Genomic DNA, 16,252 nt, shown 5'->3' on the forward strand with positions numbered 1-16,252 from the left:
GAGAGAATGAGCCAAAGGTAGTATTTGAAGATATAATGGCTGATAATTTTCCAGTTTGGTGAGAGAAAAAAACGCCACAGAATTTAAGAAGCCTAATAGTTCCCATGCATAATAAATACTGTTTCATTGATTCTGAGATATTTTATTGTGCTTAAAATTTGAATGCTTCTTTCAATTGATGGCAACTTGTAGTCCAACAAGATTGATAGACTGACCTATGTGAAAATTTTCCCATTTCACTTTCTGGTAAGATATGAAATTTCAGGTCCAAAGCATTTTAGATTTCATGAAATACGGTAAAAAGAAATCCACATTTTTTTTTTTTGAAATCCACATTTTAAAACATCATAGTACAACTACAGAAACAACAGCAAAAATAGACAATCATGAAAGCTAGATACAAGGACGATTACTTTCAAAGAGTAAAAATTTGTGTATATATAATGTACATAGAGAAAAAATATATAGAAAGTGTATATTTATATATTCTTTTTAGAGAACAGCTGACTTAACAGCAACAGTGGAAGTGATAGTAAGAGGATACCTCAGTAGGTTGAAAGACAAATGCCAATTTAGAATACTGGGTTCAGGGGCACCTGGGTGGCTCAGTCGTTAAGCATCTGCCTTTGGCTCAGGTCATGATCCCAGGGTCCTGGGATAGAGCCCTGCATCAGGCTCCCTGCTCAGCGGGAAGCCTGCTTCTCCTTCTCCCACTCTCCCTGCTTGTGTTCCTTCTCTCCCTTTGTCTCTCTCAAATAAATCTTAAAAAAAAAAAAGAGTACTGTGTTATGGAAAATGTTTTCATAAACAATACCATCTTTTAATTAGTATAAACGCCTTTATGTTGTGACTGACCTTTGTATTCTTTTAAGTCAACATTTTAAGTTCTAGCAATGTTGTCAGAGTGTCAAATATTCATAATGTTATTTAAGCAACTAATTTAATATTAAGGGGGAAATCGTGGAATGCAGTCTAAGTTGTGCTTATAAGGAAAGTAATGAACTAAGCTTTTATCTTAAGTCTCAAGTAATGAACTAGACATGTCACAATAGAAAACGAGCAACAAAGTAAATTCAGAGAAATTACAAGAAGAAATAACAGAGCGCAGAATTTAATAAAACAGAAAAGAAACATACAGTAGAGTGGCTTAAGGAGCCAAAAGATTTTAAAGACAGATTAACATTGATACCCAGGTGAGATTAATCAAAAAAAAAGGCACAAATAACTAATACCAGGAGTGAAAAAGAATGTCACTTTGAATCCTGCAGATATTTTAAAAAAACTTCTGAGATATTATGGATAACTGTCAAAATTTGAAATTTTAAACGAAATGGATAACTTCTTAGAAATTTGCAATTTATTGAAATTGACGAGAAATAAATAGAAAACCTATATGAGCTGTCACTATAAAGTGAAAGTTTCTGTAAAGAAAAGTCTAAGTCCAGATACTGGAAAGTTCTACCAACACTTAATGAGATAATAACTCCAACCTTATATTCTCTAACCTTGGATTCTTTTAGAAAACAAAGTGAGGATACCCCATCTTCATAAGGCTGTCACAGCTTTGATTCCAAAACCCCAAACCCACAACTTTGATTCCAAAACCCAACTGAAACATTACTTGTTAGTTTCTCTCACTTACATAGGTGCAAAAAATAAAACCCACAATATTTGCAAATTATATAGTTCAGCAATACATAATAAGGATAATAACCCAGCCTGGACAACTCTGATTTATCCCAGGAATCTAGGTTTGTTTAACCTGGAACAGTTCAATATGGTCACTTGAACAAATTTTAATGAGAAAAACATTTCAATAGAGAGGAGCTGTTCCTAAACATCAGTCATCATTCATGATTTTAAGAAGAAGGCATTAGGAAAATAGGCACAAAAGGGAAGTATATTAATCTAGTAAATCTGTAAAAACACCTATAGGAGATATCATAGTTCATGCTGAAATGTTGAAAAAATTTCCCTTTTAGATAAGAGTTCAAGACACAGATATCTGTTATTTTCACTTCTGTTCAACAGAATACTGAGGATGATCCTAGCCAGTAGTATAAAGTATCATAGCTGTAAGGGAGATGATAAACAATTAATATTCACTGATGATATGAATTGTGTACATAGGAAATCCAAAGGAATCTACAGATAAGTTAATTTAGAAAGACTGTAAAAATGTTATTTTTTTTTGTTCATATTTACACACATATCTTTGACCCAGTAATTCCACTTCCAGGTATATACCTAGTAGAAAGAAATATGCACATCTAATTTGAAAGTTATAAGCGTGCTCATAGCATTATTTATAATAGCTCCAACCTACGAACAACCCTATAATTATGGTTATAATTATGGTATATTTCTGTAATAACTTCAACAAAAAATAAATTAGAGCTGCAAGTGACTACATAGATGAATCTTAAAAACCATCATATTGAGTGATAGGAAGTCCTCTAAATACTTTATGTCCTATATGATTTTGTTTATATGCAATTCAAAAACAGACAAAACTAAGCCATATTGTTTAAGGATGCATATTTAGGTGGTAAAACTATAAAGAAAAATAGGATAGTGATTATATCTCAGGGGAAGAGGAGTTTGTTATTGAGAAGGGATGTTGGAGTGTTTCTGAAGCACTAGCTGTATTCTAGTTCTTGTCCTAGGTTGATTATACACAGGTGTTTGCTTTATAACAATTTGTAAGCTGCCCATTGATGTGTATGCACTTTTCTACAATTGTGTTATATCACAATAAAAATAACTTTAAAACACATTTGTACAGGGAGGAAAAGGAACAACCTTAAAAGGGAAAGATCTGGTTTGTTTTCTGGATTGTTTTAGGTTTAATAGTGTCTTTGGTTACCAGAAGTACATCAACATTTTGCCAAGAGTTTCCTCACTGCCTTCCTGGGCTCTAGTATCATATCCGTCCTAAACTTTGACCCCATGTCAACTCATTTTATCAACCTCCACTACCTTTCTGGTTCCTACCACATCAAAGCTGTACCATCAGACTTTTGAAAATCTTCCATACCTTCACTCTATTCTGTATGGCTATACTTATATCAGGATGCGCTTGACTATTCAGGCCCCAATCTTCTCAAGAGCTGTATTTTATACAAATTCAGAGAGCATCAGTAATATTTCATTATGGGGTTGTACTCACAGACGTCATGTACAGTCCTGTATCATATGCAACTCATCTGATCCCCCTAGGATCACCTTAATCTCTGAATTCTTTTTTTAAAGATTTTTATTTATTTGAGAGAGAGAATGAGAGAGAGCACATGAGAGGGGGGAGGGTCAGAGGGAGAAGCAGACTCCCTGCTGAGCAGGGAGCCTGATGTGGGACTCAATCCTGGGACTCCAGGATCATGACCTGAGCCGAAGGCAGTCGCTTAACCAATTGAGCCACCCAGGCGCCCCAATCTCTGAATTCTTAACACATTACTGGTAAGTCATTTTAACTTCTTGAAGTTAGTTGCTATTTTCTATACTTAACTAACATTCTCCTCCTACCTTTTGTACTTAGCATGTCATATTGAAATAGTTGTCCATCTCTTTCCCTCACAGCCCCGTTAACACTGCCACTGACCAGCACAATTCCCACATGTAGTTACTTAATATGTGAGGGAACTGTGTAAAAATGGATATTAAATATATACTGTCTTGTATTTTGATTTCTTATTCTTAGTTTTAGCGTAGCTAGATTTTAAATATACTTTTTGGTTTATAGGCTCTCAACATTTATAACTTAAGGACTTCCGTTAAATATATTGAGACATCGTTATCAAAATAATAAAATATCATTTTAAAATATTTTGTATGTATTTTTCATATTTCTCTTTAGTTGGACTCAGATCCACTATTGCATGAAACAAGTTTCATTTTACTTACTAAGTTGTGCTGCTTCTGTGTAGCAGGAGGAAAAGACCATTGAGCAGAGCAGAGGGTGTAGACATTTCCCTTGCATGCACATATTTGGACAGAGGGCACAGAAGCCACTGTCTTCGTTTTCTTTGAAGTAAAATAATCATTTTAGAAAATAATATTGGTTCTTGTCATTTTGGGGGCCATAGATCTTTTGAGAAAATAATAAAAGCTTTGAAGCTTTTCCTCAGGTTGGGGGGTGCGGAGAAATGCACATGTGTAAATAAGGTATAAAGGTTTGGATACTGTAATGTTTTTGAAGATTCAGAAGCTTTAGGTTAGAAGAATTTGGTAAATTGAAATAATCCTAATCAAGCCAGGGAACGTGGACAACTACCTGTGAGGGAATAGTCATTGGTTTCTTCTTAAAATGTTTGGCATAGTTTCAAATCTACTTTAAAAGTTTGTATGAGAATAAAATTTATTTCTCAGAAAAACCTTTTGATTAGCAAAATGTTGATAATGGTTAAAGCTGGATGAAGGGTATGTGGGAGTTCAATTTACTGTTCTTTTGACTTTAGTATATTTAAATTTTTTTGTAATGGAGTGGGAGCCTTTTGGGAAGATGACATAGATTATTGTGTTTCTATTACAATTGTGCTAGTTCAGGCCTAGAAGGAGTTATCTTACATCTGTTTCACTGAGGTTCATTTCTTAATATATTTGCTTTCGTCGTGGCTCAGAACAAAAAGGATAAAGTATGAAGGAACAAATGGCAGAAAGTTTTTCAAAAATTATGCAGTAAGATAAAGAATGAAACCTTGCCATTTGCAACAACATGGATAGAGCTAGAGAGTATAAATGAGTCGGAGAAAGATAAATCCTATGATTTCATTCATATGTGGAATTTAAGAAACAAAACAAAAGAAGCAAAGGGAAAAAGAGAGCGAGAGAGGCAAACCAAGAAATAGACTCTTAACTATAGAGGACAAACTGGTGGTTACCAGGGGAGAGGTGGGTGGGGGGTTGGGTTAAATAGGTGATGGGAATTAAGGAGTACCTGTGTTGTGATGAGCACTGGCTGTTGTATGGAAGTGTTAAACCACTATATTGTATACCTGAAACTAATACTACACTGTATGTTAACTGGAACTTAAATAAAAACTTCAAAAAGTTATGTAATAACGGGATGACTGGCTCAGTCAGTAGAACATGCGACTCTGGATCTCAGGGTCGTGAGTTCAAGCCCCATGTTGGGTGTAGAGACTATTTAAAAATGCAGTCTTTTAAAAAAAAAAAAAAAAAAACAGGGGCGCCTGGGTGGCTCAGTCGGTTAGGCGACTGCCTTTGGCTCAGGTCATGATCCTGGAGTCCCGGGATCGAGTCCCGCGTCGGGCTCCCAGCTCGGCGGGGAGTCTGCTTCTCCCTCTGACCCTCCTCCCTCTCATGTTCTCTGTCTCTCATTCTCTCTCTCTCAAATAAATAAATAAAATCTTTAAAAAAAAAAAATTAAAAAAAAAACAATAAAATTTTGTACTGCAACTTGTTTAGTAGCTTCTTTGTCAAGTGGTCTTTTGCTCAGCAGTAAGCAAGCTCAGGATCATGTGTTGTTTTGTTTTTTTTTTAGGTTGATTTTCTCATAGGAGAAAAGTCTTACAGTCTCAGAAAGTATTTTTAAAAAAATACATGACCAGGGGCACCTGGGTGGCTCAATGGGTTAAGCATCTGCCTTTGGCTCAGGTCATGATCCCAGGGTCCTGGGATGGAGCTCCGCGTCAGGCTCCCTGCTCAGCGGGGAACCTGCTTCTCCCTCTGCTTCCCCTGCCCCGCCCTCTCTCTCTCTCAAATAAATAAAATCTTTAAAAAAAAAATAAATACATGACCAGTATTTTATTTAGCTATAAACCACATATAATACATTAATATTAAAATGAGAACTAAACTTACTTTTTAGATTAGCATAAAAAACCACAAAACTTTTAAAACAAGTTCTTACAGACATCTCTTTTCTTATGAGGGCCAAAAGTCTTCCTTAGAAAAAAGATTTTCTATCCCTAAGTCCTTACTTTTCTATCCATAAGTTTTAGTTCTCTGGAATTCTGAACTTTACCTGGTAGAGGTTCATATGTGTACCAGTCATTTTACATTCTGACTTTAGTCCTTCTTTTCAAAGAATACCATTAAAAACCACATTCTACTTGAAGAGCCCTTTTTAGATTTAAATTTTTATCAAAGTAACAGGTTTTTAAAAGTCTAATAGTTTTAAGGGTTTTTTTTTTTTTTTAAAGATTTTTATTTATTTATTTGAGACAGAGAGAATGAGAGACAGAGAGCATGAGAGGGAGGAGGGTCAGAGGGAGAAGCAGACTCCCCGCCAAGCAGGGAGCCCGATGCGGGACTCGATCGCGGGACTCGATCCCGGGACTCGATCCCGGTACTCCAGGATCATGACCTGAGCTGAAGGCAGTCGCCTAACCAACTGAGCCACCCAGGTGCCCAGTTTTAAGGGTTTTAAATGAAAACTGTTGCTCCTGATCTTTGGTTTTAGTTAGTCTCATTCCCTAGAAGAGAGAACTGTTGGCTTTACTATTTCTTAATAGCGTGCTTATACTACTATACTGCATCTACTGGCTTCTTCCTATGAAATAGGAGGATTAAGCTTTGAAACTAATGTTTATGTGTGGGAAAGCCTTCTTTCCTAGTGTATTTTTTACTCTGTGGTTCAGTTGTACCGTTCTAAGACTCCTTTTTCGTACTCAATCTATTATTTTTGCTTTTCATAAATATGATCACAGTTTTTATTCATCCATATGATTTAAACAAGCTGTTCCTTTGCTCCTTTGATATTTTTGCCCAAGTATACTTTTTCTAAAAGTAGAAAAATTACACCATTAGAAGCAGGTTAATAGGACCGAAAGAATAGTTGAAATCGCAATTCCTGGAAGAGATGTTGGAGTCACAGACCTTTTTTAGTGCTTTATCAGAACTATAATTAAGGTATAGGATAATTGTGACTGTTTTGTCGCCTTTTGGAATTGAAGTCTGGTACCCATAAAATGCCACACGAGAATATTGAAACAAAATAAAAGTGTGTGTACATGCATGTTATACATGGACATATATAGTGTATTTTTATTCATTTTCATATATGTGTGTTTTCCCTCTTAGACTATAGCATTAGATAACTGACTTGTTACAAATACATAATGGGAACATTAAAAACCTGTAAGGATTGAACCTGAACAGCCTCGGAATATACAGTAGAAAAGCACACTATATAACTTTATATTAGCTTAACCTTTTTGCTTTTCTCATTCTGTTGTGAAAATTAGTACTTCTTCAACAGTGGTCTTTTTATGAAGTGTGAAGATGTAGAGGCTTTTAAGATAAACTCCTAATGGCAAAATTAAATATTGAAGTGGCAAACAGTGATGCCACCATCATTCAGAATTCAAAAAGAAACATAGCCAGCTATGTACCCTACCAACCATGTCTCCTATCCCCACAATCACACTCAGTTCTTAGGCCGTAACTGTTAGTGCCTTAAAATTTAATTAAAATTGTTTGGTATATTTCTGTCCAGAAGTCAAGTAAAATGAGAAATTAAGATCTAGATATTCTGGAAAGTTGGCTAATAAAGTGCCAGTTTGCCTAACCATATTTCGGTAAACATGCTAAATGAACAGAAAGCCTTAGAGAAGAGGATTTAAAATCTCTACTGAGAAACCTCTCCAATTGCCCTTCTAACGATCTTAATCTAGAGACGTCTAGGCCATGTGATAGATGAGGTGGGGTTACTCTAATTCTACCCTTCCCTGACTGAGGAAAGACTGCACTAAGGGAAAAACCACACTGCTATTCTTATTTCTATTTTCATCAAACGAATAGTTTTCTCAAAAGGGGGTGGGTGGCAAGAGTTGCAGGAAAGGAGGGAAACAATGTCGTAGAATAAGCTTTGCAGGTGTTTAGTAAAGTCATAGAAGCAGAGAGAATTGTGTCTTAACTGATTAAACTAGATACCTGAACAGCAGTGCTTCACACTGAATCAATCTCTTCATTTTGGCCTGTTTCGCATGAGGGAGGATGTAACTAAAGGACTTTTCAAATAGTGAACAGGTAGGGTGCCTGGGTGGCTCAGTTGGTTAGGCGACTGCCTTCGGCTCAGGTCATGATCCTGGAGTCCCGGGATCGAGTCCCGCATCGGGCTCCCTGCTCTGCAGGGAGTCTGCTCCTCCCTCTGACCCTCCCCCCTCTCATGTGCTCTCTCTCTCATTCTCTCTCTCTCAAATAAATAAATAAAATCTTTAAAAAAAAAAAACAAAACAAAAACAAATAGTGAACAGGTAAACAAAGTATGGGAGTTAAGAATCCACCCATATTTTTGAGCATAGTTGTCCTTAATAAAGCTATCATAATTAGAAAGAAAAAGCTTCTTTGTTCTCTTAAGGAAATTAAAATAAACATAGACTGTGAGATGAGGGATCAAAGATGAATTGATAAAACAACAGAACAACATAAAAAGGAAGCTGATGAAACTAAGAAGAAAAAAGGGACAGGTAATCCCACACAACTTAAACCACATTGGCAATAGCAAGAAACAGAGCAGGTACTATGGAAAATAGAGACATAGAAGACAGGAAAAGGACAAAGAAGGAATTAGCAAATGGTAGACACAGAGGACAAATTCACAAAGACTGGGTACAAATCCAGTAGGGCACAGTCTTAATAACTAAAAAGGATCTTGAAGTGATTGAGACCTGAATGGCATTTTGAAAGAGAAAGTTTTAGGGGCGCCTGGGTGGCTCAGTCGTTAAGCGTCTGCCTTCGGCTCAGGTCATGATCCCGGGATCCTGGGATCGAGCCCCATGTCGGGCTCCCTGCTCGGCAGGAAGCCTGCTTCTCCTTCTCCCACTCCCCCTGCTTGTTTTCCTGCTCTCTTTTCTGTCAAATAAATAAATAAATAAATAAATAAATAAATAAATCAATCAATCTTAAAAAAAAAAGTTTGAATGCTAAGATAAAGCCTACAGAACTACTGAATTTCAAGAATGAAGAAAACAAAATTATAAATATGCCAATTGAAAAAGGATTTGAATTATAAAATGAGAAAAATTGTTTTGACCACAGACTTCAATAACAACAGGTACCAGAAGGAAATGGGTGCTGTCAGTATAAAGAATACTGGGGCGGGGGGGCACATTTTGGCCAAAGTAAGCATTTGAATTATGTCTGAGTAATTAGGTAATCAGGTTAAGGAACAAAAAAAGTTTTTACCATTCTTACCATTTTTACCATAACAATGTATATGATTAGTGAAACAATTACATAAAATGATAATCGGGGTGCCTGGGTGGCTCAGCCCTTAAGTGCTTGCCTTCTGCTCAGGTCATGATCCCAGGGTCCTGGGATCGAGCCCCACATCAGACTCCCTGCTTGGTGGGGAGCCTGCTTCTCCCTCACACTCCCCTTGCTTGTGTTTCCTCTTTTGCTGTCTCTCTCTCCCTCAAATAAATAAATAAAATCTTTAAAAAAAAATGATAATCAACTAGGAAAAGCTCCAGAGATTTCCACCAAAACTGGAGGGTTAAGTGTTGTAGGGTCATGTAACATAAGGATGCCCAACATATTTAAAGTCGACAACTTAAGAAATAGACTTAAGTACTGATTTTAAGTGTTTAGTGAAAATAAATTAGATTTCAATATTTCCAAATAACTGTTACAGTCATTGGTAGACCATGTAATTAATAAAAACAAAACAGAATTTTAAAATGTTAAATTTCTTATGAAATGGAACTTAATAAAAGAAAAAGATTTCTAGGCCCATTTTGTCCGACAGTATGAGTGGATTCTTAAACTCCCCATTCTGTTTACCTGTGCAGTATTTGAAAGTTCTCCAAAGTCTTCTAGAGTGTCTCAAAAAGTTAATAAACCCATTACAGTCTGAAATACGCCTAAAGCAAAGGAATTCAGATTTGTTACTGTGGATTATCTTTAAGAAGTTACTCTAATTTGGTTCCTCTTTTTAAAAAAAATGATTATAATAAGATTCTTCTAGATACTGGGGCTACAGCAATAATAAGATAGTCCTCATGGGGTTTACACCCCAGCAGAGAAAACATAAATGATTACGGAGTTGATCATGTGATTAAGTGTTGTGCAAGAGCACAAAAGTACCATGAGAAGGTTATGCAGGGAACCTTACCTAATTTGGGGGCCGCAGTGGGGAGGAACTGAGCGTTAAGCTGAGACTTAAAGGTAGGAGGAAGTGTTTGGGGTAGTTGAAACACCCTTCAGCAAATAGTTAGCCATTTAGATTAAAATGAAATAGAATCCCAGGATGCCTGGGCCGCGGGGTTGAGTGGCTGTCTGGTTCCCATCGGTTCCCATCCTGATCCTGGGGTCCTGGGATTGGGTCCTGCATCAGGCTCCTTTCCTTGCTCAGCAGGGAGCCTGCTTCTCCCTCTGCCTGCTGCTCCCCCTGCTTGTGTGCTCCCTCTCTCTCTCTCACTTTCACAAATAAATAAATAAAATCTTTTAAAAAAAATGAAATGGAATCCCAACTTTATTCCTTATTACACAAAAATAATTCCCTTGTGAATCAACAGTTTTAATGGAAAACAGTTTAAGCCTAAATAAATCATGGATGAATTTTTATAATCTTTAGGTAATGAGATCTTGTAAAGCTTGATATGAAATCCAGAACTCAAACAGGGTTGCATGATCAGTGTGCCTACATGAAAATTAAATGTGACAGTTAAACATCATTAAACAAGGTTGAGGGCAAACTAGAAACTGAGGGGAAGAAAGTAGTCCATGAGAAGGGCTACCCTTTCTGTTGACATGCTGAACTCATAAATTAATAAGATGTTCACAGAAAAATGTGTTCAGCCTCAGTGACAAAGAAATGCAAGTTAAGTCTAGATATTTTCCCCCAATCAGATGGGCCAAGATTTTCATTTAGAATTATTTACATGTGGAACATTTAAATGTCCCTTAGTATAAGGCTAGTTAGGTAAATTACAGTACATAACTACAGTGGAATATTATGCAGTGATGAAAACGTATGTTCATTGACAAAGATATCTTAACATATTGTTTACTGAAGGTTATAAATCTGGAATAAATACTATTTACATGAAATTACAGACACATGTCTTTTTGGCTGTATATGCATAGAATGGTGTCTAGAATGATCACCAGAGTATTAGGAGTTACTAATTTCATGTAGTCAAATTTGGATGGCAGAAGTTTGTCTCTTCTTATGAGCATGAATATTTTTTCTAAAAACAAGGTGTTTAGTTTCTTTACCTGTTCATATTTAGTAGCTTCATATGCTTTCTACTTTTTTTTTTTTAAAGATTTTATTTATTTATTTGACAGAGAGATACAGATCGAGAGAGGGAACACAAGCAGGGGGAGTGGGAGAGGGAGAAGCAGGCTTCCTGCTCAGCTGAGGCGGAGCTCGATCCCAGGACCCTGGGATCATGACCTGAGCAGACGCTTAACGACTGAGCCACCCAGGCGCCCCTGCTTTCTACTTTTCAAATAAAACTTGACATCTTAGGTTTTCTGAGAGATAATTAGGGGGAAAGCATTTGATTTTCTGCTCTATATAATTTGATTAGCTGAATCATCAGTGACAACTTTAACTTTATATGAGTTCCCCTTTTATAATGTATTGACATTTTGATTAATAATTTGATCATTTCATTGAAACATTCTGTAGTTATTTATAAATAGATATTTGTTAGTCTTGGGAGAGTAATGTGATTTGTTCTCATTTGAGTGATTTTCCTAGAGATACAGTAAGTGCTTTGACACAAAACCTGAACAAGACCTGCATTAAAAATAATTGGAAATCTCCTTTGAGTATCACTTATTCTTTAAGTTGAGAACCTCTTTTTTGTATATAAAGAAGAAACATTTTATGAAAAGCAAAGTATATAGATTATTTGATATAAAAACATTTTAAGATGCACTTTTTTTGTTTCCTCCTTCCTCCCCTTTGCTAGTAAATTAAAAATTATTTTTTAAAAAAATTTAGAAATGAAATCTGTTTTGTAGAATGAGACATGTAAGTGATTTGTGGGATAAAATATGCTTTGTAGGTAGTTTACTTGCTAATATATTTAAGCTGGTGTAACTAAAATTATTAATAAAGTCATTTGTTTAAAATATTAGCCTAGCCTTTTAAAATACTATTAGTCTTCATTAAAGTACCACTAGAGATAGTACAATTTGCATTCTTAAATTTTAGTTGTAGTACTGTTAAAATACTAATAGCTTAACTTCCCAGGATAAAAACGAAGTAAAAAATACCAAAATAGCAACAAAAAATTAATCTGCTTTACACACACACACACACACACACGCACGCACGCACCTCTATTTGCTATAGTTTGTAGCCATACACCTCCTTTCCTCTGAGCCAAAAAGGTTATGATCTGGGTTTATTTTAATTCAGTTCATTGCTGTTCCCTATAGAAAATCAGGTTTTTGGAGAGCTCTAACAGTGTGCTATTGCTGGGCTCTCATCCTTTCTGTTTAAATAATGCAGGTACTTTGATGGAAACCTGGAGAAGCTCTTTGCTGAGTGTCATGTAATTAATCCAAGTAAAAAGTCTCGAACACGCCAGATGAATACAAGGTCATCAGCACAGGATATGCCTTGTCAGATCTGCTACTTGAACTACCCTAACTCGGTGAGTATCTGGTAGTTTAAGGCTAGCACTAACTCTCTGTTTCAGAGGGTAAATCAACTTAAATTATTTAAACCGAGGAGGATCTGGGAGTCTGGGATTGTATTGTAGTAAAACAGTAACCTATCAGAATATTAAGGATAAAGGAAAGGAAGAGAAAGAATAGAGCTTGTTCATTCACCTTCCTCCCCTGTTTGCTTTTTAAAGCAGCAACTTGTCATTAAACACCTAAATCTATTCTGAGTTTATTTTACTATCATGGGAGAATTGTTTAATAGGTGGGCAGTGAGTAGAATTATTTTTTATCCAAAATAAGATAGATTTAAAACTAACATTTTAAAATAAATACCCAAAACACTAATAAAATGTCTTTAATAGTATTTTACTAGGGAGCTTTGAAGATTTTTCATAACAGAAGAGTTTCACTTATACAGATCCATTCTGATGGAATTTCTTAAATACAGCAAGTGGTAACAGTTGGAGCAGACACTGGGACCAGTTAATTGAGTGAAAGTATCCCCCTTAAAACCCACTGAATATAGACAATTTATTTTGGTGTGTCTAGTAAAGAATTTTAGGCTTAAACATAATCTTCCTGTGAAGGCCTTACTTTAGTAACTACAAGAAAATACTATTTGTGGCATAAATGTATTTAGTCACTTGGAATTCACCTCTTTAAGATATTTCAAGATATCTAAGAAATAACTTAATTCTAACTATCTTATTCATATTCTCTGCTTTAATAGTTAAGCAGCTCTTTCTAATAATTACTATATACAAAGTCTGTCACCAGTATTTTGACACATTGAAGTTTTTTCATTGTTTTTTTAGACGTTTGTATATGTATCTCTGTAGAGGCCCATTTGAAGGGAACTAATTTGCTCACATCCAAGTGCTTAGAAAAGAGGTTTTAAAAGAAAATTAAGTACTCTTAGAGAAATAGAACAATGAGTTAAAATAACTTTGTAGGTTAAGTGTTGAGTTGAATTTCCAAATTCTCTAGTTTTAATTATAGCTCTGATGCGAACTATTTGGCTTTGTGTAATTATTAAATCTCACTGGGTCTGAGTTATTTTTATCTTTCAAATGAGTTAAGATATTCTTTCAAATCTCTACTATTCTGAGAATTGTATAATTTCCCTCCTTTAAATCACAGTCTTGAGTATTTAAAAAAAAAAATCAACGTTACTTAATATTAAAAATAATTAAATTCATGTTTTGACCATTTTATTGTCTGTCTTTAACAAATTCTGTTTGCCAGGTGACATTTGTATAGTTCATAAAAGTTTCTGTGAGGTAATACTGAGACCCAAGGAATTGTCCCAGATTATACAGGGTTTCCTTATTCCCTGGCATTTCTCCTCCTGCTCTATTATAACCAGCTCCTCCCTCGTTTAAATCTTAAATGTAATTTGAGTACTGAAGCTAGCTGCTTACAAATATCCCCTATAACTTTCTCAGTGCCCTTGGTATTGTCTAACAGTCTTAACAAATTAGAATTAAAAATCAGGACTGGAGATTTGCATTGTAAATTTTACTTGCACTTGTAACTGATGATAGAGAACCTACTATTCATTTATTCATTTATTCAGTGCACCAGGCACTATTTAAAGTGTTAGAAACACAATGGAGAATAAAGGCATAATGCCTGCTTCAGATAATTTACAGGTTAGCTGGGTAGATAAGTAAAATGACATATTCAGAAAGAAAAGTAAGCACTTGAATAGGGCATGATACTGTGGGAACACATTGGAGAGAGATACTTAACCCAGTGTTAGATCGGGGAGAATTTCCCACAGAAATTGACCTGTGAAATAACCTCTAAAAGTGTGATAGTCAGGTGAACCAGGAAAATAAAGCAATACAGAAGCCAGAGGAAGAGACTGTACCTCCAAGAATGGTAAAAACATTGCAAAAAACTTCAAAGAATTGAAAAGTGAATTTGGAATTAACAACATGAAGTTTACCAATGCTATTGGAAAGTTAATTTAAGTAGTATGGTAAGATGAGAAACCACACTGCATGGGCTGAAGAATCATTGACTTGAAGATGGGAAAGGAAATGGAGGCACTAAAGATGAACAAACTGCTCTTTAAAGGAAGTTAGGCTATGTAAATGACAGGACAAGAAAGCAAACAGCAACATGGGTTGGAAAGTAAGTTAAAGAGTTATGGAAACTATGCCAAGTGTTATAAAAAATATAGTGTGATAAAACTAGGACTTCTTTTCTCATGGTTTTTAGACTAATATAGAAAGATAATTTTAACCTCTTCACTTTTGCAAGTAAATGTCACCTGAGACGCCATGAAAGCTTTAATTGGATGAGTGATTTTTTTTTTTACCTCTGTTGTACAATTCCCATGTTTCAATTTCCATCACTCTCTTCAAACACTGATATAGCCTTTTATTAATGTATATATCTTCAGTACCTTTATCCTTCCAGAAAGCAACTTTAGCTTTATACAGTGCCACATGCAAACAAGTTTAGCACTTTGGGGTTAACTATTGTGGGTGATCTCTTCTTTAAAAACAATTTCCTGAGACTTTGGGGCACTTTTAAAGTTCATAAATTCCCCAAGGGTTTCTTAGCCCTGGCAACAGTCATTCACTTTAAAATAATGTTGTATTGAATTAAAGCATAAGATCTAGCTTGGCTAACACCCTCACTCTACTCGGGAATATAGGTTGGGCTGTGATACCTCATTTTTATGAAGTAAATAATTTGTATATTCTAAGAATCAGATATGTTACATAAAGGCAACTTTGACGATTGTGAGGATAATCCACCCTCCCATCCCTCACCCCTTGGGCACCTCTGAATATTTGTGCTGGGAATCTAAGTCCAAACCTATATTCCTTTTTAACCCATTCCATTTTTCGGATGAGGGAACTGACGCCCTGATTATTCAGTTTTTGTAAACAAAATGGCTTTAATTTTAGAGATTATATGAGCAACTTCTGATGGAGGAAAGATATTTCTTAATGTTCTTACTGCTGTTTGACATTAGTTGCTGTGTATGTAAAATGGCAGGGATAAATGAACCCTTTAAGAGTGTTTATTCTTTCAGTTCTTTTTTTAAAGGACCATTAATTTCTGTTTTAGGTAATATTTTGTGTATTTTTAGTGTATTCTGTGTCAGATTTATTTATGAATAAGTTTGTTGATAAGTAATCCTATCCCTTGAGTCACGGACCCAAGTAGGTAAGCACAAGGTAGTAAGGGAACAAGTATGTGAAAGGAGGAGGAGGGAAAGGGAAATGGAACCAGAAGGTGATACCCAGATATGTCCACGATAATGACACCACTCTTGAGCACAATAAATGTGTTTATACCACAGGTTAGTTTTTGCTTTTTCTTTAGACATGAGTGTGTGATTTATTTTTCTAATTTATCTTGTTTGGTATTATTATCTAATTAGAAGAATTATTGAAAAAGAGGCCTTTCAAGAATAAAAAGCTTTGTTTTTTTCTTATAATGATCGTTGGTCCAGAAGTTCCCAAAGGTGGAGATGTTACTTGAAATGATCACTTGGTAACCATTGTGACCTCTGGTCTCTCAATCTCAAGGATTCTTTTTTTTTAAGATTTTATTTTTTCAGGGCGCCTGGGTGGCTCAGTTGGTTAAGCGACTGCCTTCAGCTCAGGTCATGATCCTGGAGTCCCTGGATCGAGTCCCGCAT

The 16,252-nt window shown here is 35.6% G+C and overlaps 1 protein-coding gene and 1 long non-coding RNA gene across 2 annotated transcripts in view; both read left to right on the plus strand.

The window, feature by feature from the left end:
- The window catches only part of ARIH1 (ariadne RBR E3 ubiquitin protein ligase 1), a 124,341-nt gene that overhangs the window by 62,931 nt on the left and 45,158 nt on the right, over positions 1 to 16,252 (plus strand). The window contains exon 3 of the mRNA XM_031025874.2: positions 12,431 to 12,575. Coding sequence (XP_030881734.2) covers positions 12,431 to 12,575 — 145 coding nt within the window. The remainder of the gene's footprint in view (positions 1 to 12,430; positions 12,576 to 16,252) is intronic.
- LOC145723561 (uncharacterized) lies at positions 5,391 to 11,796 on the plus strand. The gene is made up of 2 exons (XR_014148718.1): positions 5,391 to 7,989; positions 8,217 to 11,796. It is a non-coding gene; the product is annotated as an uncharacterized LOC145723561 (long non-coding RNA).

Source organism: Leptonychotes weddellii, chromosome 9 (genome assembly GCF_054177405.1).
Source record: "Leptonychotes weddellii isolate Sample4059 chromosome 9, ASM5417740v2, whole genome shotgun sequence".
Lineage (NCBI taxonomy): Eukaryota > Metazoa > Chordata > Mammalia > Carnivora > Phocidae > Leptonychotes > Leptonychotes weddellii.